Raw genomic sequence first — 25,773 nt, 5'->3', positions numbered from 1 at the left:
TTCAAGAAATCTGTATCAGATCTCTATTCACACATTAGAAAACCTTTTCTGCTACAGAATAAAGGAAAAGACTGTATATTACTTTAGAGGAATTGACCAATGGCCTTATGAGGGCTATTCTTATAGTCTACCTCTAACACATTTCATGAAACAACTCCTCACTGCCCTGTTAAAATAAGTTAATTTTCCTTGTCATTTTCAAAGATGTTTCACAGCTTCAAGTACCTGGTCCAAACAATTCAAAACTCCCAAAATGGTGGCAGTCAAGAAAGTGCACTATGGAGCCATTTCCCAAGTACTCTGTGAAGTACGCACATCTTGCTTTTGTAATTAGACAGAAAAGTGCATTTCCCCTTCTAATGCCACTGAGTTCTCATTCACATCCTTAAAATCCCAAATTTAACAGTTTCTTGTCATCTAATTCCCTCAGCCGTCATTTACTCTCAATTCCAGTCAAGAGGTGTTCAGGTTATGAAAAGGAGGGTAGAAGTCTTTCACAGACACTGACTACTTCTCTTCCAACCAGAAAGCTGTGAGCCCAGCTTCCTCCATAAGCAAGACACTGTGACCACCTCTCAGCCAGACTCTACTGTCAACTTCCCACGGGGAGCGCGGCACTGGGCGCTCGCTGAGGACCACTCACAAGGAAGGGCCTCCTTAGCGGGGACCCACTCTGGCACACCACCACGCCCGCCCAGTTCCCTGCTGGTCTTTTCGTCAAGATTCTGTCACGCCAGTCTGTGTTTATTTCTAAGAACCAGTTAGTCCGGAGGTATCAATTTGCACGACTTCAGGTGAATGTCGACTCCTCACTTTTGTGCTGGCTCCTAGAAAAACCTGATTTTGCTATGCAGAAATTCTTTCCTGTGTTCTGGACCACACACACCAAGTCGAGGGCTTTGCCTGTGTCTTTGTCTTTAAAGACCAAACACACATAATACCCTTAGACAGCCAAATCATATTACGAGATGTAAGATTTCAACATTCCGGCACACTGCCAGAACTTAATGGCCAGTCAGACGCTAAGTAAGGAAATGGGTCTGCATTAAACCTACAAAGAAGTCAACAATCAATAGTTCAGGACTACAGTAAAAATCTGATGTGCCCTTTAAATTGCTTCTAGCATCATCCTTCTAACTCCAGCTCAGCTTCAGAAGCAAAACAAAACAAAGATGATCAAGCAAGAAGCTGAACACAATCTATTTTCACAAGCACAAAGCCTTGGCATTTCAAAACTAAAAGCTGCTCCAGGATTTCACAGAAATCCTTTACAGTGTACCTGTAGGGCAGCAAACCTGAGAAATAATAGGCTGGGCTTCAGACAGTAAATTAAACTGACAGCTCAGCAAGCAGAAAACTGTGGCAAAAAAGCCAGCACCTGCAGATAAATGGAGGAAGCAGGTTTGGCCTTCCTGCAAAACTCATCTCCCCCCCAAACCAGCAGGGGTTTGTATTACAGTTTAGAAAGCACATTCCAGCTTCTCCCTCAATCTACATTATTTTACTACTAAGCTTATCTAAATAAAAGAGATGCCCACCATATCCATTCTCTATGAGATTTATACTCTTTATTTTGCTCTAAATGAGCAATCAGTTATACTTTTATTTCTTATTTCTACCACCATAGTCTTCAAATATACCCTGAAAATTCACTCCTATGTTAAGAGAGCCTTAGTCTACAAATGAAATTTAAAACCTCATGGAATAAGGGCAAGGACTGAACTCAAATTCACAGAAGGGAGTTCAAGTCTGGCACACACAGCCTCTTAGGCCTCAGGCTCCTCCCTGGTGAAATGGGGTTAACATAACCACCTCAGAGGGTTACTGGAAGGACTGAATGAGGAAACCTAGAAACTGCTTAGTACAGTATCTGGACACAATACATGTTTAGTTAATCTTCAGCTCTGCCTCCTTGATTTTAGCTGGGACAAAACAAGACAGAGGTTCAAACTTGTCTTTGGTGCCATGTTTCACCGTACAGCAAGGAACGCTTAAAACAAAAGAAAGGAAGGGAGGCAGGAAAGGAGAAAAGGAGAAAACACAGCTACTGAAACCAGAACTACCAAGTACAGCTGAAGGAGCACCCGTCCACAGTTCCCGGTCTGTAGCAAATAACTACAAAAGCTGGGAATTAGCATTTAGAAAATGTTATAGTAACCTCACAAGAGTAGTTTTATGTCCACTGACTTCAATTAAAAAAAACAAAAAAAAAAACAAGGCTTCCAGGAATTCCCTGGTCTAGCAGTCCAGTGGTTAGGACTCTGCGCTTTCACTGCCAAGGGCCTGGGTTCAATCCTCGGTCGGGGAACTAAGATTCCAGAAGCTGCATGGAGTGGCCAAAACCACAAAACAAACATAAAACCAAAACCTAAGGCTCATATTCTGTATGTCTTCTACTTCACTTTTTCTAGTAATTCATTTAACTTATTTTATCTTAGTCTGGGATAAATTGGGAAAAAAGAAAAAAGAAAGTTGAGAAGCATGGATTCTATTAGCACCTTTTGAGTGTAACACCCATCACTCGATTTCTTCAAAACAAACACATATGGGACCTCATCACAGAACCAAGTGCTACTAGTGAAGGCCTTAAACCTTTAAGGACCCACTCAGCCCTGCTCATTTAGAGACTGGTTCTGCTGAGAAAGACTAATACGTACTGTGGATAACAGAGAATCTAATAAGAAATGAGAAAGTGCTCCCAGATAATATCATACAAGTATATTTTGGTACCTTGAGCAAATCAAGCATATTATAACGTGCCACGGTTGTTTCCTCCTGTCCCTAAGAGAGCAACAGCTTTTTTAAATAGACAATTTTTTTTTTCATTAGAAAAAGGAGGAATGGAGAAAACTGTGCCCCATATCCTTGCACTTGTGCCATTCAAAGAAATAAATCAAATCAGGTAGCAATAATAAAAATCAGCCAGTGGATCCATACTCCCGCTTACATTCTGCTGACCTAATCCTCCCCTTTGTGTTATAAACTAAATGAATGGTTGGGGCTAGTTGTAAATGTGTTTTATAAGACAAGAGGCTTTTTTGTACAGTTTCTTGGAAGCTGTGTCACACCCAGCCCTGCTCAGCCGATTCTGCCGCAGTGCTTCAAGTGCTGCGGCTTTCTGAAAAGCACAGGCAGGATTCTGCTGATGGCATCTCAGCCTCACAGCCACTCCATGGTGAGAAGCAGGGACTCGCCTTTCTGTCCTCCAAGATAATTAAAGCAGCACGTGCACTGCTGCCGGTCGTTAGTGTTGCAGACCAGGAGAGTGGGGGACTCACCCAACCTCTCCACATCTGAAGTGCAAGATGGAAGCCAACCATTTGTGAGACCGGAAAATGCTCAAAAGAAAAAAAAAAAAAAAGCAATACACACTGGTTCTGAGAGCTCTGCAGCAAAAGAAATTCTAAGTACAGGTCTTGTCAGCAGAGGATGATGCCCACCCTACCTCCCTGCTTCTTTTCCTGGTCCCCGCCAACAAACAGAAGCAAAGCTATGGGACTCTCCTGTCTGAACCCCTCTCTCAGTTCCTTCACAGGATGTGAAATTTTAGCGGAGACAGGGAGAACCAGGGCCGGCAGTTTGATGACCAGGGAGCCACATTTTGCAACCACCACCAATGGAAGGAGCCAGATCCCACTGCCGGCCTGGAAAGCCTTGGATTGAACATTCTGAAATGGAAATAAGAGATCACAGGGCGCTGTGGAAAGCAGATCCGAGTGGCGCCCGGGGTCAAGATCCGCCATCTGAGAATGACAGACTGGTCTACAGTAAGTGTATTCAATATCGGACTAGGTTTTAACCCCCATTTAAATCAAACAGTTCAGCCCATTTCTAGTTCCTGAAACCAAGCAATTTAAAGACACCAGACTGAAGATGACAATATATCATCTCCAGAGTTCGGGCATCAATAGGTATTGGCAGGTTAAGAGAAGCTGGTAAAGAGGGAGGGATGACTCAATTCCAGTTCAAAGGCACCAGCGCCTAGCCAACACTTGAAGGGCTCTATTAAATTGGTAGATAAATATTTTAGCCATGGGCTTCTTCCAAAATACTCTTACAGAACCATTCCAACTTCTTTCTTCTTTAAGTTGGTAATTGATATTCCTCTGCTCACTACAGGATATATAAGAAACCTCTGAGAAGACAAAAAAGCCTGTCATTTCCTGCCTGCTCAGAATGCATTCAGCATCCATTTACTTGTTTGTTCTGAAAGCCCTGCATTCAGGAGTAAGTGTGAATGGATAAGTAAAAAGGCTGAAATCTTATATCCCTGGCTAACATAAAAGCAGTTTTTCACATTTTCCACAGATGATGCCTCTAACACCCATTTTTATTACCATTTTTAATTGCATTTACAGGACACTTTAACATAATTGCATACTTTGCCACCAGACCACAATATCTACCTTTCCCCTTATCACAAACAGGCAGGAAAATTAAGTCATTTCAGTATTTACCACAGCAATCTGCATTAGCCCACCTAATTATAAACACAAAACAGGATGGCATATTAACCTGCCTCTGCAAAGACACTATTTTTCCCTTTTTACATGTTTAGTGGCTTTTACCAGCTCTGAGATTTATTCCGGGTCAGGGTTTAATGACAAGGAACAGCAAATATGCTCTTTAAGTGGGGGTGATGTGGGCACTGCAGTGTTTACACGAGAGACGAAGTCTAGCAGGGCTACTGCCTTGAACAAGAACACAGGGAGAGACGCACCTGATCCACATGCAGCTCAGCCCCTACAACTGAATCGTAGCCTAAAATATACCTGGTATTATTTCTAGGAAAGAGTTTCACTCTCTACTAACAGGCTTTGGATCCAGTGGGAATTGGATTCATTTGCTAGTGAAACCAAGAGTATTACCTATAGGTTGTTTCAAGTCCAGGACAGAGAATTGTTATAAGGTGGAAAGGGCAAGATTCAAATATCCATTAAAGTCCTCTAAAAATTCAAAAGAAAGGTTAGCTTGAACTTACCACTGATTCTCTTAGGAGCAAGAGGAATATAACAAAGGAGGTTAATAAACACAAATGCTTAACTAAATAAATATCTTCACACTGTCAGATTCCATGCAATGGTCTCTTACATTTTTATATTAATATTATGTGAAAACATTTAAGAGCAAAGTCTTATTCCCTCAGAGTCCATCAATTCAAAATTCTGAATCATCCAATTTGGGCAAGATCACCATTATGTGCAGAAAAGACTGCTCAAGTATATTTAAGAGCAGAAACAATAAGGCAGGTAGGTATGTTTTGCCTACTTTAAACCATTTCTCAGAATTGTTATACACATTTCAGTATGCAAACAGATGCAACTCTTATGAAAGAACCTCAACTCTTCCTTAATTTACTAAAGCAGTTTCGGTAAGACCTCTCCTTGGTACACACACTTAGCAGTTTCAATTTCTAGAAACGATGCAAATGACAATGATTTACATTTTTTAAAAATAATTCCAGACCTAAAGGAAGTCAAGAAAATTCCAGGAGTAACAGGCAAATTTGGCCTTGGAGTAAACAATGAAGCAGCCCAAAGGCTAACAGAGTTTTGCCAAGAGAAAGCACTGGTCATAGCAAACACCCTCTTCCAACAACATAAAAGACGACTCAACACAAGGACATCACCAGATGGTCAATACCGAAATCACCCTGATTATATTTTTTGCAACCAAAGACGGAGAAGCTCTATACAGTCAACAAAAACAAGGCTGGGAGCTGACTGTGGCTCAGATCATGAACTCCTTATTGCAAAATTCAAACTTAAATTGAAGAAAGTAGGGAAAATCACTAGACCATTCAAGTATGACCTAAATCAAATCCCTTACGATTATACAGTGAAAGTGACAAACAGATTCAAGAGATTAGATCTGATAGAGTGCCTGAGGACTATGGAAGGAGGTTCATGATATTGTGACACTGTACATGAGGCAGTGATCAAGACCATCCCCAAGAAAAAGAAATGCAAAAAGGCAAAATGGTTGTCTGCTGCTAAGTCACTTCAGTTGTGTCCGACTCTGTGCGACCCCACAGACAGCAGCCCACCAGGCTCCCCCGTCCCTGGGATTCTCCAGGCAAGAATACTGGAATGGGTTGCCATTTCCTTCTCCAATGCATGAAAGTGAAAAGTGAAAGTGAAGTCGCTCAGTCGTGTCCGACTCTTAGCGACCCCATGGACTGCGGCCTACCAGGCTCCTCCATCCATGGGATTTTCCAGGCAAGAGTACTGAAGTGGGGTGCCATTGCCTTCTCCGATGATTGTCTGAGGAGGCCTTAAATATAGCTGAGGAAAGAAAAGAAGCAAAGGGCAAAGGAGAAAAGGAAAGGTATACCCATTTGAATGCAAAGTTCCAAAGAATAGCAAGGAGAGATAAGAAAACCTTTCTCAGTGATCAATGCAAAGAAAGAGAGGAAAACAATAGAATGGGAAAGACTAGAGATCTCTTCAAGAAAATCAGTGATACCAAGGAAACTTTTCATGCAAAGATGGGCATGGACCTAACAGAAGGTTATGGTATGGACTTAACAGAAGCAGAAGATATTAAGAAGAAGTGGCAAGAATACACAGAACTATAATATAAAAAAGATCTTCATGACCCAGATAACCACAATGGTATGATCACTCACCTAGAGCCAGACATCCTGGAATGTGAAGTCAAGTAGGCTTTAGAAAGCATCACTATGAACAAAGCTAGTGGAGGTGATGAAATTCCAGCTGAGCTATTTCAAATCCTGAAAGATGATGCTGTGAAAGTGCTGCACTCAATATGCCAGCAAATTTGGAAAACTCAGCAGTGGCCACAGAACTGGAAAAGGTCAGTTTTCATTCCAATCCCAAAGAAAGGCAATGCCAAAGAACGCTCCAACTACCATACAATTGCACTCATCTCACAAGCTAGCAAAATAATGTTCAAAATTCTCCAAGCCAGGCTTCAACAGTACATGAACCATGAAATTCCAGATGTTCAAGGTGGATTCTGCCAACATCCGCTGGATCATCGAAAAAGCAACAGAGTTCCAGAAAAACATCTACTTCTGCTTTATTGACTATGCCAAAGCCTTTGATTGTGTGGATCACAGCAAACTGGAAAATTCTTAGAGATGGGAATATAAGACCACCTTACCTGCCTCCTGAGAAATCTGTATGAAGGTCAAGAAGCAACAGTTAGAACTGAACATGGAACAACAGATTGGTTCCAAAATGGGAAAGGAGTATGTCAAGGTTGTATACTGTCACCCTGCTTATTTAACTTATATGCAGAGTACATCATGTGAAATGCCGGGCTGGATGAAGCACAAGCTGGAATCAAGATGCCAGGAGAAATATCAATAACCTCAAATAAGCAGATGACAGCACCCTTATGGCAGAAAGCAAAGAACTAAAGAGCCTCTTGATGAAAGTGAAAGAGGAGAGTGAAAAAGTTGGCTTAAAACTCAACACTCAGAAAACTAAAATCATGGAATCCAGCACCATCACTTCATGGCAAATAGACGGAGAAACAATGGAAAATTGGCAGACTTTATTTTAGGGGGCTCCAAGATCATTGAAGATGGTGAATGGAGCCATGAAATTAAAAGATGCTTGCTCCTTGGAAGAAAAGCTATGACCAACCTAGACAGCATATTAAAAAGCAGAGACATCACTTTGCCGACAAACGTCCGTCTAGTTAAAGCTATGGTTTTTCCAGTAGTCATGTATGGATGTGAGAGTTGGACTATAAAGAAAGTTGAGTGCCGAAGAATTGATACTTTTAAACTGCGGAGTTGGAGAAGAATTGATACTTTTAAACTGCGGAGTTGGAGAAGACTCTTGAGAGTCCCTCGGACAGCAAGGAGATCAAACCAGTCCATCCTAAAGGAAATCAGTTCTGAATATTCACTGGAAGGACTGATGCTGAAGCTGAAACTCCAATACTTTGGCCACCTCATGAGAAGAACTGACTCACTGGAAAAGACACTGATGCTGAGAAAGATTGAAGGCAGGAGGAGAAGGGGACAACAGAGGATGAGATGGTTAGATGGCATCACCGACTCAATGGACATGAGTTTGAGCAGGCTTTGGGAACTGGTGATGGACAGGGAAGGCTGGTGTGCTGCAGTTCATGGGGTCGGAAAGAGTCAGACATGACTGAGCGCCTGAACTGACTGACTGAAGATACTATTCATCCATTCAGAATGCACCTTCCCTCAACTAATTCAAGCTAGGGAAAGCTTACTGCATTCTCCCCTCAGTATTAATATTTTGCCAGTACTAATCCTGAAGAACTGCTATTAGCATACTAATCATTCTAGGCAAGTCTGAGCCTCTTGTCAACAAACTGCCATACGATTTCTGGAACCATTCCCTATCAACAACTTGCCAGTACTACAAACACACAATTATTAATAGCACTCAACCACTTTTCCTCTTAGCTGTTATATATAGCTGCATTTAATCAGCGGTACCTTAATTCTGAAGGTATAAAATTAAAAGATAAACCTCGAAAATAACAATTTAAGTGATATGGAATTATACCACCAGTGATTTGTTTTATACTTATCCAAAGCCATTTAGTTTCTCCTGGTTATTTACAAGATAAGCTAACAGTGGTTTGAGCATAACTCTACATTTCCAAGGACAGAAAAAGGAAGGACATAATGAATATTTTACTATAGATACAGTGTGGTAAGCAGAACAAGTTTTTAACAAATCAATTATTGCACCATTAGTTTTATATGTGACACATCAGTTTCCCTGACTCATTTTCTTACAGCTATTTTACTCTCTTTTTAAGAATCTTTTTTCTCTTTACTTATACAGGACAGATTTCCATCTGGAAATTTAGCAGATTATGAAGATCTTTAGTTCTGCATAGGGTTTTTTGTGTAATGAAGGGGCTATATTTTCATTTATCAAGATTTAAACTGGCTGCTAAGTCAATTCCAATAACATAATCTAGGTTGCTGTTTACTTTGTGGGGGACCATTCAGAAAGTTTTTTTTCTGCCTAAGCAGTAAAGCCAACATGCTATATTTGAAGGCCATGGGAAGAAAGATCTGAGACTATGAAAGAGGTGGCATCTAAGGAAGGCCTTAAGAGTGTCAGACCGAAAGAGGGCTCAGACATTTTCAGAGGTGCTACTCCACACTAAAGCAAGGTGGTGAGCAAAGGCCGAAAGCATAAAAGGAAAACAGAACGGTTTGGTAGCCTGGTTAGCTGAAGTAGAAACCTCTTTCTCATCCTCAATACTCCCTCCCCTCCTAAATTTAATGCTATCTGTCCTTACCCTGAAAACTAAAGTACTTAAAACTATTTTAAAAAAATCAGCTTGTTTCTAGTAGTCAGCCTCACCTTTCAAAGACCTGAAAGAGAGCTGAAGATGAGATCAGACACTTGATTGAGGCTTGCAGTCCCTGGAACAACTAGCAATAGATGCCTTATCCTGACACTCCATCCAGTTGTGAAATATAGAATGTTTCATTTCAGTTAATTTACAGTTTTATATTTTCTGGCACTGTTAGTACAGTGGGTTAAAGTAGCTATGTCTAAGTCCAAACTCCTGGTACCAGTGAATGTGATCCTATTTGGAAATGGGGGTCTCTGCAAATGTAATTACGTTAAGGATCTCTAGCTGAGATCATCTTGGATTTAGGGTGGGCCCTAAATCCAATGGCTGGTGTTCTTAGAAGACAGAAGTGGACTTGACACACATGAGGAAAAAAAGAAAACCTATGAAGATGGAGGCAGACCGCACCTGTGCTGCCACAGATCAAGGAACATCAGGAGCCGCCAGAAGCTAGAAGAGGGAGTCTCCCTTAGTGCCTTCTGACGGCTCTGCTAACACCCTGATTTCAAAGTTCTGAGCTCCAGAACAGCGAGAGAATGAATTTCTAATGTTTTAGGCCACTAAGTTTGTGGTAATTTGTTACGGCAGCCATAGGAACCTAAGTAAGTTTCGCAATATTATTATTATATTTTGGTCTAATGCCATTTAGAAATATTGCAGCCTAATGCCAAGAAACTGCAGCTCCCATTTTTATGACTGGCCCAGGTTATTTCTACACAGCTTTCTTGAAAAATACATGTAATCTAGTGAAAAAGCCCAGAATACAACTGAACTGTGTAACTGTACACTTCATTACTATATAATACATATCATCCATGGTACATTAGGTCTGTTCAGACCACAGTAAAAATGTGCAGTCTACCCTCAATATTTCTTTTCCAAAGACAGAAGTGAGCAAGAGCATCTCTGCGAGAGGAACTGTACTTGCAAGCACAACACAGTCACTCAGAGTAGAGCAGCAGTTGCTTCAGTACCACGTCCTGTCAACAGTCATTGCTCTTCATCTCTATTACAGCAAATGTGTAGGGCTTCTTTATGAACATTTCCAAAAACTAAATCAATAAACATTTTAAAAAATTCCACTAGTATCATTCAAACATATATTTAAGTGGGCTTATTTAAATATGCTACCTTTGCTGGCCACAACAATTTAAAAATGCATTCTCAATGCATGCCAAAATCACTGATTATGATAAACAACAAAAAACTTGTATTAATTTCAAGCTCCATTAGAAAGAGAAGGAAATACAATCAATGTTTACCAAACAGAAAAGGACAATCTATTCATGGGAAAGTGCCTTTTCAAGCTTATAAGTAACGCAAACATTGGACAATACAAAGTCTTGAGCAGAATCTACCAAAGGCTCCTTCAGCATTTCCTTTTATGAATTTATAAACTGACATAATAAATTCACTGACTGATACTCAGTATGTGAGATTAGGGTGTGTTCTTATCTCAGAACTGCATAGTTGCAAAACATGACATTCATATACAAAAACTGATCAGATTTATACTATGTGAATCATTATTTCAATAAAGCTGGTAAGAAAAAAAAGTGAAAAGAAAGTGTCCATCAAAAAGTATATCTGGTTTTTCAAACAGAAAATGTCCAAATTAACTCTTCCTGGATAATCAATACATGAAGAGGAGGATTAAAAGGAGGCTCACTCCTGTGAAGGGGGAAGCTGGCTTGGCCCCTGTATCTGATTACCACACAGGAAACCAGGCAAGGACATGATCCTGCATCGTGCACAGCAAGTTAGGGCACAGGTCAACTGAGCCACATGATACAACTTAGGGCTTCAAATCTCTATCACCACTAGAGCCATCTCAAATCAGGCCAAAGACTCAGTCCTTTGAAAGTTACATTTTCTTCTTTAAGGCTTTGCTGGCAAGATGATGAAGTCAACAGAGGATTTTATTTTGAAACTGCTGTTGCTGCTGCTAAGTCGCTTCAGTCGTGTCCGACTCTGTGCGACCCCATAGACGGCAGCCCACCAGGCTCCTCGTCCCTGGGATTCTCCAGGCAAGAACACCGGAGTGGGTTGCCATTTCCTTCTCCAGTACATGAAAGTGAAAAGTGAAAGTGAAGTCACTCAGTCGTTAGTCTTAGATCTTTACTGCAGGTCTAGATGATCAATTCCCAAATAATCAAAACTTATCTTGGAGTAGCCAACTCACATTTTTAAAAATATTTCAGAACAGTTCAACTTAGAGGTTAAATTCTGAAATGGAAGCATCCTTTCTCTCAAAGTTCAAAGGTTTCGCAGCAGCGGCAGGACCAAAACTCTTAGCCATGCTCATTCCAAATTAAGAAACTTTCTGTTGTGACCAAGCATGCACTGCTAGGAAGCCACCTAAAGGGGCTGTTGAAGGACAATGTTCATGCATAAAGTAGAAAGTTATTCTAACTTTTGACATTTGTAAACCTGTCATTAATCCCTCAAAGTAAACAATGTAACACATCAAAGGGAATTCATGAAGTGCCTCACTAAACAGTTGCTGGGTATTACAAATATGTATTACAAATACGCCAAAGAAAATTTAAAAAAGCAGTTTTTAAAATAAACAACTTATTTGGCATCTTAAACATTAAAAACAACTCAGATAACAACCTTTCAGTAAGTGCCATCTCTTTCCACACTATTAGGGATACTCCCCTAAACACATGGTGATTATTCAAATTACTTGAACTCTATCCCGTTCACCCACCTTCATCCTGTTGTAAGTTTTGGGTTGGCCAAAAATCTCATTTGTGTATTTCCATAGGATGGTATGGGAAAACCCAAATGATCTTTTAGGCCACCCCCAATATTTGTTTACAGGGCATCAAGCAAAATAGAAGGTGGGGAGAGGAACAGTTAAAACTTAAAAAAAAAAAAAAAAGAGGCAATTATACATGCCATTTTAAGATTACATGGAAATAAGAAAGCATCTGTTAGGTGAAAGGCAAATATAATTTAGCATATAAAACTGGGAAAAACTGAACTTCATAGTCTGGGAACACATCAATAACACAGAAATAATAAACATCTGTAGTTATTCAACTCTCAACTCAAAGTCTAGGGTTTTAGGTTTCTGAAGTGGAATAAATGCAGTAGCATTGTGGCCATTAGATGGATTAAAACAGTTCTTAAGAAGGATGGTGGGGTGAAGTGTTTCAAATTGAGCCCAAATAATAATAGATCCATTTGTACTAGGATTTGCCTCTGTAGGACCTGCATCCTTTTATCTCAAAGGTAAATCAATGACAAAAATGGTATCCCACTCCCCCTTCACTCTAACACAAATCAGTGTTCCAATTCCTCAAAACTAAATGGATCACAAGATTTTTGCTTAACAATTTTGGACACACTCACACAGCCACTAGTTTCTGATTAGATTAAAATAGCAATCAATTGTGCCAGTGGCATGCTAGGTTAAATGAGACTGGAGTGCTCTATTAGGCCATTTCCTGGTGCCACTAATGGGGCCAAATACTTCCTAGAAATCGATAAGTGGGTTTCAGTAAATAGTACTTAAGTTTTTCCCAGCTCTTTGCCAATGCATACAAGCAAGATGCAGAAAAGAAATGTGGAAGATGAATAGTAAAATTATTTGAGATCCAGCAAAGAAAGCAAGAGAAACTTACAACTAATGTCTCTGTGCCTTGGATTAAGCCCAAAGAAGGAAGACAAATCTGTGCTCATAATTACAATAATTTAAAAAATGCGGGTCGGAACTGCTTCCTTAAATTCAGTCTTGCAGAGCACTCTGAAAATAATCCAATGTTCCTCCAAAGCTGAGCCTCTCATTCTCTTAATATTTGAAGAAGAAAATTAACAAAGAAGTACGGAATTACTAAATCAGCTGGTGAACAAAGGGTCAGGGCCTTCAGCCTGGGTTGCACGTTCAGGGTTTCACTGAACCAGTCCAGGTGCCTGGCATCCCTTACCTGAATGTCCGTATCCTTCACGGGCTCAAGAGGCTCAAAAGTGGTGGCTGCACTCAGACTCTCCAATCGCTGCGAGATGTGGGATATGTCAAGTCCCCGAGACCCAAGGAGAACTGATCTATATGAGGATACGGGGCAGGGAGAAAAAAAGAATTAGGACATCTAATGTATTTCCTAAAATATTAAAGAGTATTTTTGGTATAAAACATCTTATACGCTGCCCAAATACTTTTGTATGGTTGCTTTATACCTTTCCAAAAACATCTACCACCTGGTATAATAGACACAACACTGCATTTTTCAGTAAGAGTTCTGATCATGCCCAAATTAGAGTGAGGGACCTATATAGGATAAACTGATAGCATATCAATAAAATCATAGGCTAGACTGCTCCAAATATTTTACAGTAAAGAAAACTGTGAGGTGGGTATTATTCTCAATCACCATTTTCCAGATGGGGGAACCAAAGTGTAAAGAGGTTAACCAACTTATTCAAAATCACAAAGCCAGGAAACAGTGGAGCCAGGTCACCAAGCTCCAGAGCACAAACTCAACCAGCACACTATATTTATAGCCTCTGTACAGACAGATGTAGTGAACCACAAAATTTTAGAAGCTTCAGGAGTAACCTAGTTCAAACTTCATTCATTAAGGAAACTAAAAGTCCAGGGCAATCAATAACCTGCAAAGGGCAGCAAAACCAGAATCCAAGGCCGGTTCTCCAAAGATTCTCTTCAAAAGCCAAACATCACATAAACTGTATCTTCAAATTCCCTCTCTGCTGCCCAGGCTAACACATGACTAATAAATATTTTGAAGGGAAATGAGAATAATACAGCTGGCTTTACATCTACTCACTTGAGTAATGTGACAATTGAGACCAAAAAATAATTATAGAGTCTCACTAATATCCAGAACACTTTCTGGAGGAAAGAAACCTAGGGGGATTAAGTTGTTTAGATTGTTGCTTTTGGATTCGGGTTTAACACCTCAAAGTCCCGCTGACAGTCTGTGCTCACAGAGACACCACTGGCACAACAAGCAACCCGGACGCCTACGGGTGTCACACTGAGGAAGACCAATTCTGAACACACTTCCTGGAGAAATGAAAGGGCTTCTCACACTTATTCCTACTGTACTAAGTACCACTACTGGTACCAAGTGCTACTAACAGGTGATGTGCACCCAGAGGACTCCCCACTGTAGCTTTTGGTCTCTTTCATCAGAATAGTCAGCTACGATGCCATCCCTGGCCTCCCCTCCAGGCTATCATTTCAAACAGATAATCTTGCCTCTCTCTTCTAACAATCCTTGACAGAAAACTTCCTACTACAGTGGTTCCCAGTCTTGGTTGCACATTAGAATCACCTAGACAACTTCCCTCCCAATGATTCTGATAATGCTGGGTGAAGATTGGAGACTGGGTATCCAGTCCAGATTGGAGACTGGTATAATGCTCTCCTTCTTTTTTTAGTAACAGCTTTACTGAGATATTATTCACATATCACACAATTCACCCACTTAAAAGTGTAGAATTTCATGGGTTTCAGTGTATTCACAGGGTTGTACAACCATCACCACAATCTATTTTAGAACATTTTCATCACCCTCCCCCTTCCTAATTTCCTGACAACCCATCAGCAATCATGGGAATGTAAGATGCTCAAGTCTCCACAAATCTCTCCCCAACCTCTGGCAACCACTAATTTATTTTCCATCTAACTTTTCTTATTCTGGACATTTTCTATAAATGGAATTATAAAATATGTAGTTGTTTGTGACTGACTTCTTTCACTTAGCATGTTTTCAAGGTTCATCCATGTGGTAGCATGTATCAGTACTTTATTTCCTTTTATTATTGTACAGTACTCCATTATATGAATATGCTATATCTTATATTTATGAACATATCCATTCATCAGTTGAAGGACAGCTGAGTTGTTTCTACTTTTTGGCTATTATAAAAGTGCTGCCATGAACATTCATGTACAAGTTTTTCTTTTTTTGGGTAATATTTATTTATTTGGCTGCACTGGGTCTTGGTTATCTTAGTTGTAGCATGTGAACTCTTAGTTGCAGCATGTGGGATCTGGTTCCCTGACCCGGGATTGAATCCAGGCTCCCTGCACTGGGAGCACAGAGTCTTAGTTCCTGGACCATCACGGAAATCCTTGTACAAGTTTTTACATGAATATATGTTTTCATTTCTTGTGAGTATATACCTAGGAGTGGAACTGCTGGATTATATTCTTTAAAATTAATTTATTTATTTTACTTAACAACATTGTATTGGTTTTGCCATACACTTGAACCCACCATGGGTGTACATGTGTTCCCCATCCTGAACCCCCTCCCCATCCCATCCCTCTGGGTCATCCCAGTGCACCAGCCCCGAGCACCCTGTATCATGCATCGAACCTGGACTGGTGATTCATTTCACATATGATAATTTGCATGTTTCAATGCCATTCTCCCATATCATCCCGCTCTCTCCCTCTCCCACAGAGTCCAAAAGACTGTTCAACACATCTGTGTCTCTCTTACTGTCTTGCATACAGGGTTATCGTTACCATTTTTCTAAATTCCATATATATGCGTTAGTATACTATATTGGTGTTTTTCTTTCTGGCTTACTTCACTCTGTATAATGGGCTCCAGTTTCACCCACCTCATTAGAACTGATTCAAATGCATTCTTCTTAATGGCTGAGTAATATTCCATTGTGTATATGTACCTCAGCTTTTTTATCCATTTGTCTGCTGATGGACATCTAGGCTGCTTCCATGTCCTGGCTATTATAAACAGCGCATAAATGAACATTGGGGTGCACGTGTCTCTTTCAGATCTGGTTTCCTCGGTGTGTATGCCCAGCAGCGGGATTGCTAGGTCATATGGCAGTTCTATTTCCAGTTTTTTAAGGAATCCCCACACTGTTCTCCATAGTGGCTATACTAGTTTGCATTCCCACCAACAGTGTAAGAGGGTTCCCTTTTCTCCACACCCTCTCCAGCATTTATTGCTTGTAGACTTTTGGATAGCAGCCATTCTGACTGGCGTGTAACGGTACCTCATTGAGGTTTTGATTTGCATTTCTCTGATAATGAGTGATATTGAGCATCTTTTCATGTGTTTGTTAGCCATCTGTATGTCTTCTTTGGAGAAATGTCTGTTTAGTTCTTTGGCCCACTTTTTGATTGGGTCTTTATTTTTCTGGAATTGAGCTTCAGGAGTTGCTTGTATATTTTTGAGATTAATTCTTTGTCCGTTGCTTCATTGCTATTATTTTCTCCCATTCTGAAGGCTGTCTTTTCACCTTGCTTATTTCCTTTGCTGTGCAGAAGCTTTTAATTTTAATTAGGTCCCATTTATTTTTGCTTTTATTTCCAATATTCTGGGAGGTGGGTCATAGAGGATCCTCCTATGGTTTATGTTGGAGAGTGTTTGCCTATGTTTTCCTCTAAGGGTTTTGTAGTTTCTGGTCTTACATTTAGATCTTTAATCCATTTTGAGTTTATTTTTGTGTATGGTGTTAGAAAGTGTTCTAGTTTCATTCTTTTACAAGTGATTGACCAGTTTTCCCAGCACCACTTGTTAAAGAGATTGTCTTTTCTCCATTATATATTCTTGCCTCCTTTGTCAAAGATAAGGTGTCCATAGGTGCGTGGATTTATCTCTGGGCTTTCTATTTTGGAACTGCTAGACTATATATTAACTCCCTGTTTAAACTTCTGAAGAACTGTTAGACTATTTTCCAAAGCAGTTACACTATTTTATAGTCTCATAAGCAATGTACGAGGGTTCCAACTTTTTCTGTATCTTTGCCAATACCTGTTACTACCTTTTTGATTGCAGCCATTTTAGTGAACTCCCCCTTTTAAACTATTATAGGAAAAAATCTTAATATTTTATTATAAAATAATAAACCTTGTACATATTGTTGTTCAATTGCCAAGCCATATCCAACTCTTATCCACCCCATGGACTGTAACATGCCAGGCCTCCCTGTCCCTCACCATATCCCGGAGTTTGCCCAAGTTCATGTCCATTGTATCAGGTGGTGCCATCCAGCCATCTCATCCTTTGACGTCCTCGTCTTCTTCTGCCCTCAATCTTTTCCAGCATCAGGGACTTTTTGAGTGGTTGGGTGTTTGCATCAGGTGACCAAAATACTGGTACCTATTACAGCTTCAAAAATCAGCATGTTGTAGCAAGTTTATTTCATCTACATCCCTACCTACTTTCCTCTACCACCCAGATTATTTCAAAGGAAATCCAAGATATTCCTCCAATTATTTAATAATTATAAGATTTCTTTGTTTGAATAAAACACAAATTAGTTCTCTACTTGCAAGTAACTGATATGCCTCCAAATGCCTTTTCATCTATACAGGCTCCCGTCAGTCTCATTTTTTTCCTTAGTATTTGTCTGGAGACTCTAGTTCATTTGTCCCACAGAGCAATGCTACTCAAACTTGAAATCTGCATGTGAATCACCTGGGAAACTTGTTAATATGCAGATTCTGTTTCAGCAGGTCTGGGATAGAGCATGAGCGTTTCCATTTCTGAAAAGCTCACAGCTGATGCTTATGCTGTTGATCTATGGGCCACACTCAAAGTAGCAAAGATGTAGTTTCCCACAAAACAGGTTTTACTGACTGCATCCCCATGATGTAATTTAGCAGGGTCCTTTGGCCTCTCCTATCCAATTTCCTGTAAATTGAAAGTAAGTGCTGACAGTCGGATCAGATTCATGTGGCACTATTTTATTTTTTTGGTTCGATTACTTCAGACTTTTATCAAGAGGTATGTAACGTCTGATTACCTCTTTTTGGAATGTTACCAGACGCTGATGATCACTGCTGAGATTCATTAATTCCTTAGAGGTTGCAAAATGGTGGTATTCTATCTTTATTAGCTGGAATATTTCCCCTCAGAGACGCTCTTCATCAACTATGTGGTTACTCTGAATAATGAGTTGATTCTCTAGCATCCTCCAAAGGTGACTGATGAGTCTTGCTTTAGTATCATTATGAACTCATGAATTTAAACATATTTGATGTGTTTCACTCCACTGCAGTTACTGTCTTTATCATGCTCAAAACTGTCTCATCTTTGGCTAACAGAAGCCTTTTCAAGTTGGTTTCTGAGATCATTTGACATGACTCAAGTGGACCTTCATAACTTCCTTGCCATCTGGTATAAGTTCATCTTACACACACCTGGAATTGGTCAACTCTCCAAAAAGCCCCAGTTACGTTTTATTAAGAAATGGATTTTCAGAGAGCACTATCTTGGCACTAGGGCTGCTCACTGCTACACTGTTCCTAAGCCCTCAACAGGCAGAGCTAGAAACAGAGTTTTTACTTTTGTTTCAGCTTCCTTGAGATAAATTACATCATGAGTTCATACTGACACTTTAAATTCAAAATTAAAAACACATAGTTTTGGGTTAACCTCATAGATTTTCTATCTGCATCTCCCTTCTCTTATACCAAAGTCCTAGTTCTCAACATCACCACCCTAACTACCTACTTGCTTTATCCTACACTATATACACAACAATCTCAAAACAGCAGTATCAATCCCTCCACCAACAAGATCAACAACTGATTAAGATATTACTTGGAAATGTTCCTCTCTGAATGGTTGTGTCATCAACTGAATGAGCATTTTTCTTCTGTAGGAATTTCTTTTTTGAAATTTAATTGTTTTACAATTATGCAAAATATTTAAACAATTCCAAAGTCCAAAACAAAGTCCCTGTCTTCTCCATCTTATTTTTTCCCTTTGCCTATAGGTAACCATTTGTATTAATCACATCTTTTTATTTTCTGTATTTGCTGCTTTGACATCTGGGGCCTTGCTGATACTGAAGGGACTGCCTCTCCCAGGTTCCCTAATTCCTACAGGCCTGCAAGCACATATAACATATGCATACTGATCAATCCAGAGCCCATACCTCAACCACCTCCTTCACTGGGACACTATCCTCTGCCCTAATCAGGGCTAGGTACCAAACAACCAGAGACAGCACCTTTACCCTAGAGCCCACTGAGGTGATTCAAACTAGCCAATCCTAAGCCTGCTCACCATGCCTTCTTACAGAAACCACAGTAAAGGCTTTTGTCCACGTGTTCCCCTTACTTCATTTGCCCCGACTGACCTCAGTGCTTCCTCAATGGCCCTGCATGGCATGCTCGGCCTCCTGTTTCTGGAGAAATTTGAGTAGAAACGTCTTCCCTTGTGACAGTCATATCCATGTCTGCATGTCTTACCATACCTTATTATAGCAAACCTTAGGTACTTTCAAATACCTTTCTTTTTTAATTAGCAGATAGATATATACATTTGTGTTTTCTACTTCTTGAAAACAGTGTTACTGAGACATAATCCACATACTATTCAATCACCCACTGAAAACGTGGAATTCACAGATACATACATATGTATGACTGAATCACTTTTGCTGCACACCTGAAACTAGAAGCATTGTTAATCAGCTATAATATAAAGTAAAAATTAAAAAGAAATTTTAAAAAATGGCAGAATGTTGATATGATGGGTGATGGGTACCTGCGAGTTTATTATACTGTTTTCTCTATTCTTACGAATGTTTTAACATTTCCATAATAAAAGGGTTAAAAAGAAGTGTGATTGGGGGGGAAATCTCAAAAAATATATATATATAATTTAGTGGGTTTTAATATATTCACAGATTTATGCAACCAACACTACAATTAATTTTAGAATCTTTTCATTACCCAGAAAAGAAACTCCTTACCCAGAGCAGTCACTCCCCAGACCCCCTCGTCTATCACTCCCTTGACAACCTCTAATCTACTCTCTGTTTCCATAGATTTGCCTACTCTGGACATCGCATGTAAATGGTACTATACAGTATATAGTCTTTTATGACTGACTTCTTTCACTTAGCATGTTTTTTCAAGGTTCATCCATGTTGGAGTATGTATTAGTAGTTTATTCGTTTTTATTGCCAACTAGTATTCCATTATATGGATACACCACTTTCATTTATCAATTTATCAGTCGTTAGACATTTGAATTGTTTCCCCTTTTTGGCGATTACAAGTAATTCTGCCATGAACACTCATGTACAGGTTTCTGTGTAGACAACTGTTTTCAATCCTGCTGGGTATATGCCTGGGAGTAGAACTGCTCATTTATATGGAAACTCTATATTTAACCTTTTGAGGACCTGCTAGACGATTTTGTAAACTGTGCACCACTTTACATTCCTACTGACAGTATATGAAGGTTTCAATATTTTCCACATTCTTTCCATTTGTTATTACCTATCTTTTGATTACAGTCATCCTAGCAGGGGTGAAGTGGTATCTTTCTGTGGTTTCGATCTGCACCACTCTGATGGTTAGTGAATTGACCATCTTTTCATTCGTTTCTGGACATGAAGAGATCTCCTTTGGAGAAATGCCTATTCAGATCTGCTAATCTTAAAACTGGGTTGTCTTTTGGTGCAGCCACTATGTTAAACAATAAGGAGGTTTCACAAAAGAAAAAATGCTAAAAATAGAATTACCATATGATCCAGCAACTTCACTGGGGATATACAAAAATGAAAACACTAATTCAAAAAGATACATGTATCCAATGTTCATAGCAGCACAGTAGCCAAGATATGGAAACAACTCAAGTGCCCATTCACAGATGATAAAGAAGGTGTGTGTGTGTGTGTGTGTGTGTGTGTATGCATGCAATGGACTATTACTCACTCATAAAAAAGAATGAAAATTTGCCATTTGCAGAAACATGGATGGACTGAGAAAGCATCATACTTAGTGAAATTAGACAGAAATAAATACTGTATGACATCACTTATATATGATATCTAAAAAATAATATAAATGTAATCTAAAAAATAACACAAATAAATGTACCTGCAAAACAGAAATAGACAGACAGATACAAACTAAGAAAGGAGAGGGCAAGAGGGAGGAGCAAATTAGAGATATGGAATTAAAAGACACAAACTACTATACATAAAATAGATAAGGAATAAGAGTATATTGTAGAGCACAGGGAATTATAGCCATTATCTTATAACAACTTTCAATGGATGATAACCTATAAAAATACTGAGTCACAATGCTGTACATCTGAAACTAATATTGTAAATCAATACTACTTCAAAACAGAGTGGTCTTTTTATTACTGAGTTGTAAGAGTTTTTAATATACTCTGGATATAAGTCCCTGAACCAATATATAATATACAAAATCACAAAAGCTTTTTAATTTTGATGAAGTTCAGTTTATTTTTGATTCTGTCACTTGTGCTTTTGGTTTCATATCCAAAAAGGCTCTAGCTAACTTAAGGTCAGGAAGATTTACGCCTGTTTTAAGAGTTTTAAAATTTTAAAGACAAATACCGTATGATTTCACTTATATGCAGAATCTCAAAACCAAATCAAGTGAACAAACATAACAAAACAGAAATAGACTCACAGATTCAAAGAAAAGGTGGCTGCCAGAGGGGAGGGAGGTAGGGGGATCAAGTGAAATGCAGGGAGGGAAATCAAGAGGTACAAACTTCCAATTATAAAATAAATGCGTCACTGGAATGAAATGCACAAAATAGACAATACGGTCAATAACATTGTAATAATTTTGTATGGTGAGATGGTAACTAGACTTATTGTGATCATTCTGTAATGTAAAGAAATACTGAATCACTATGTTGTATCTGGAACTAACAAAGCACTGTAGGTCAATTATACTTCAATTAAAAAAAAAGACTGCTGTGGCCATTCCAGGTTCCTTGAATTTCTATACAAATTTTAGGATGAATTTACACATTGCTGCAAAAAAGCCACCTGGGATTTTGATAGGAATTGCATTATCCATAGATCAATTTGGTAAGTGTTAACATCTTAGTGAGATGAAGTTTTCCAATCCAAGCACATGGACTTTCACCTGCTTTCTTAAATAAATGATAGGGTAGTATACATGTTCCTCCACCTTTCAGGTTTATTTTACTCAGCAATAAAGCCTGGAGACACTCCATCCATGGTAGTGTATATTCTCATTCCTTTGTGCTACTGAAAAGTACTCTGCTATGCACATGCACCACACTTACTCAACCAGTCCCATATTGACGGATACTGGAATTTTTTCTAACTTTTGCTATTACAACCAATGCTGCAAAGAACATCCTCGTACACACATCTTTTTGTACTTCTGCCAGTGTATCTTTGGGAGAGATCTCCAGAAGGGTGACTGTTGGGTCAAGAGTAAATTCACTAGCTACTGACAAATTCTGACCCACCGGCACTCTATCCCCACCAGCGATATGCAAGAAGGTATTCAGAGCCCAGTGATTTTAAGGCATACCAGGGTTGGGAACCTTGAAATTTATAAATTAGTTATGAAAATTATGAGGAAAGTCATCATTTGCAGAAGCCCTGATGGGGCGGCAGGGGAGAGGTGGAGAGAGGGACCATGAAGGAGGCAGGGAATCTAGGGTAAGGATGATGTTACTAATACAAACAAAGGCTGTTTCACCTTCTCAGGGTGGAAAAATCCAAAGGTGCCCTGCCCAAAATTTTACAAGCCAGGGAGCCTCTACTGAGCAGAAAGCCAGAGAGGCTGGAGTCAAACAGTCCAGTCCCAGGAGAATAGGAAGACAAAAGCTGTTCTCAGAAGGAAGTCCAGAGGCCTGGGTTAGTCCCAACTGTCAGATACTGACTGAAAATCCTGGACAGCTCACTTAAGCTTCCTTTTCCTCCTGCTAAAATGTGGAGGAAAGCCCCGCCTCTCTCACCTCTCAGGCCTGTGAAGACCAGTCAGGAGAAAGGCCATGATAAGCCTTTGGAAACTGAAAATGCCTCACAAACATGAGGGATTCTCACTGCCCAAGCTGGGTTTGAGTTCTGGTGTGACCACCTGCTATCTGACTCCTCAATATAAAAAGGAGACAGTCACACTTATTTCAAAGGGTTATTTTATTTCACAGGAAAGTACATAATGCATGTAAAGTACTTGGCACAGCGTCTGACAAACAATAAGTGCTTTAAAAGGTAGGTTAGTAGTATGAGCACAGAAAATGTTATAATCTGCTGTTTAACTCTGGGCAAATAAAAGTGTACACATGTTTTGCCTGATCATGAGGAAAACTGTGAAAGCCCAAGCAAGTTAATGACACTGATCACCTTGGAGGGTAAAGTTAGGCAGAGAGAGTGATTGCTGACTTTTTCTTTGTATCCGAGATTGTTTGGCTTCTGAGCTGAATTGAAAAATTCAATGAGGCATCACCCGTGGGAAAAGAGGGAGATGTAATTGACGATGTGTACCCAGACTGGGGTTCGCCACTACTGATAACATTCTATATCTTAACTGTGCAATGTGCACAGCGGTATTCATTCACTTTACTACTATTTACACCATGAGTCGGCAAACTTAACTCCGTAAAAGGCAGACAGTAAGTACTTCAGGCTTTGCCGGCCATACAGTCTGTCATTACTACTCAACTCGGCTACTGTAGCACAAAGGCAGCATAGACAATACATAAACAAGTATGTGTGGCCGTGTTCCAATAAAACTTTTAACAGTCAGTGGGTTGCATTTGGCTCCTGGGTCTTAGTCTGCCAACCCCTGATTTATACCTTCATATACGTTATGCATATTCTTTTTTATGTGTGAAGAAATTTAACAATTTAAAAATATCACACACATGCAAAAAAGCAATCAAATCTGTTCCCTAAAATGAAAAATCCAACAGTCTATTTAAACAAATGTATTTCAACACAGAACAATTCAATCTTAAATCTACAATCCAATCTTAACTAAAATCTTGAAGACAGAAATTTTTCAAAATTTATTTCATGTAAGAAAATTTTCCCTATTCACTTCTTTCCTCTGCCCTCATCCTGTACTGAAATATTCACATCACACTTTATGTCTCTGCCTATCACAGAGATGGAAAAATACAGTCATCAGCCCTTTGGTTTCTTTTTAAGCACCTGCCCCACCCTATACCCATTCTTTCAATGTTCCAACTTCCTCCACCCTAAAACGATGAATTTAAGGTAGAAAGAGATGAAGAAGAATGGAAATTTACAAGAAAGAGAGCATGACTGATAATTGTTACCAAGAAAACATTTTCCCTTTTTGCTCTTAATAGGCTGTAAAGCTGATGCAATTAAATTATAACTATAGCAACTCAGCTGGCATCACAGTCCTTTCGCTCCAGCAGCATCCTTTCACATAAGCAAAGCCTGCATGCTCGAGCCCCGGGGTAACTGCAGGCAGCCAGGAGCTGCAGCAGGAGCCTGCAGGGAGGGCAAGTTAGTGGAAATGCCTGAAGGCTGGCTGGGGTGTTGGGCAATAGTGTAGGGGAGCAAGGATGGATAATAAAAAATCCCTGCCAGGGTTCCCTTGATGTGTCTTTACCAATACCAACAGAACCAAGAAAACTTAGTGTTTTATTTTTTTTTAATTTTATTATTATTATTTTTTAAACTTAGTATTTTAAAAAAATAAAATTCTGGAGAGGCCTACATAAGGATTTCTACAACATCCTTACCGACTCAGCATGGCAGCCAAAACATTCAGATCTCAAGATGACTTGAAAAAAGAAAATGTAGCCGTTATACTCATCTTGGTGACATTATTCACTATGTATCCAAAACAATGTCCCCACCTTAATACCGGCATTTAGGTCTTTTTCAAGTTTAAGGAATGAAGACAATGACTGACGATTCCCATAATGTATTCTCCACAGAGAATCTCAGCCACTCTCCAGACCCAGCAAGGTCACCAGTCACACCACCTCCCCATCCTTCCATGACCCTTCCATCAGGGCTAAAGGAGCACACGCTCCGGAGCCTGCCTCTCTGGGTTTGAATCCTGACTCGCCACTCGCCAGCTGTGTGATCGGAGAGCTCCTTGCCCTCTCTGAGCCTCAGCTGCTCAACTGTAACACAGGGGTCACAGTCCTACTATTTACTGTGAAAGTGTTAGTCACTCAGTCGTGTCCGACTCTTTGTGACTCCACAGACTATAGCCCGCCAAGCTCCTTGTCCATGGAATTCTCCAGGCAAGAATACTGGAGTGGGTTGCCATTTTATTGTGAGGACTAAGCAAAATCTTACTGATGTACAGTAAGTAATCAATAAACACATTTGTTATGGAAAGTGGCAAGATTTTTTGTCTGCCTCACTAAAGAATAAGTTCCTTGAGGGCAAGGACCACGTCTAATTCATGGTTGTAGCCAAGAGACTGTCCAGGCCTGGCACAGTGGGGACCCCAAACATATGTCTATAGGATCAACAACCCAACGTACGCTGTGTGGCAGCAGCAGCCACTGGTCAGACAGTCAATCTGCACTTTTCTCCCGCCGCACTTTCTCGGGGCTCACCCACTTTCCTCTTCTACAATCAACTGGCAGGCACTGCATTTCCAAGGTCTTTTAGAAGCAGCCTACAGGGCCACTGACAATAAGCAGACAGAATCACTACTCATGCGGATGGCTTCTC

The 25,773-nt window shown here is 39.8% G+C and overlaps 1 protein-coding gene across 1 annotated transcript in view; it reads right to left on the bottom strand.

The window, feature by feature from the left end:
- NUP93 (nucleoporin 93) overlaps positions 1 to 25,773 on the bottom strand; it is a 109,840-nt gene that overhangs the window by 68,082 nt on the left and 15,985 nt on the right. Inside the window, exon 3 of the mRNA XM_065925367.1 lies at positions 13,263 to 13,380. Coding sequence (XP_065781439.1) covers positions 13,263 to 13,380 — 118 coding nt within the window. The remainder of the gene's footprint in view (positions 1 to 13,262; positions 13,381 to 25,773) is intronic.

Source organism: Muntiacus reevesi, chromosome 2 (genome assembly GCF_963930625.1).
Source record: "Muntiacus reevesi chromosome 2, mMunRee1.1, whole genome shotgun sequence".
Classification (NCBI taxonomy): domain Eukaryota; kingdom Metazoa; phylum Chordata; class Mammalia; order Artiodactyla; family Cervidae; genus Muntiacus; species Muntiacus reevesi.
The sequence above is the reverse complement of the archived record's forward strand: the minus strand, read 5'-3'. Positions and strand labels throughout refer to the sequence as shown.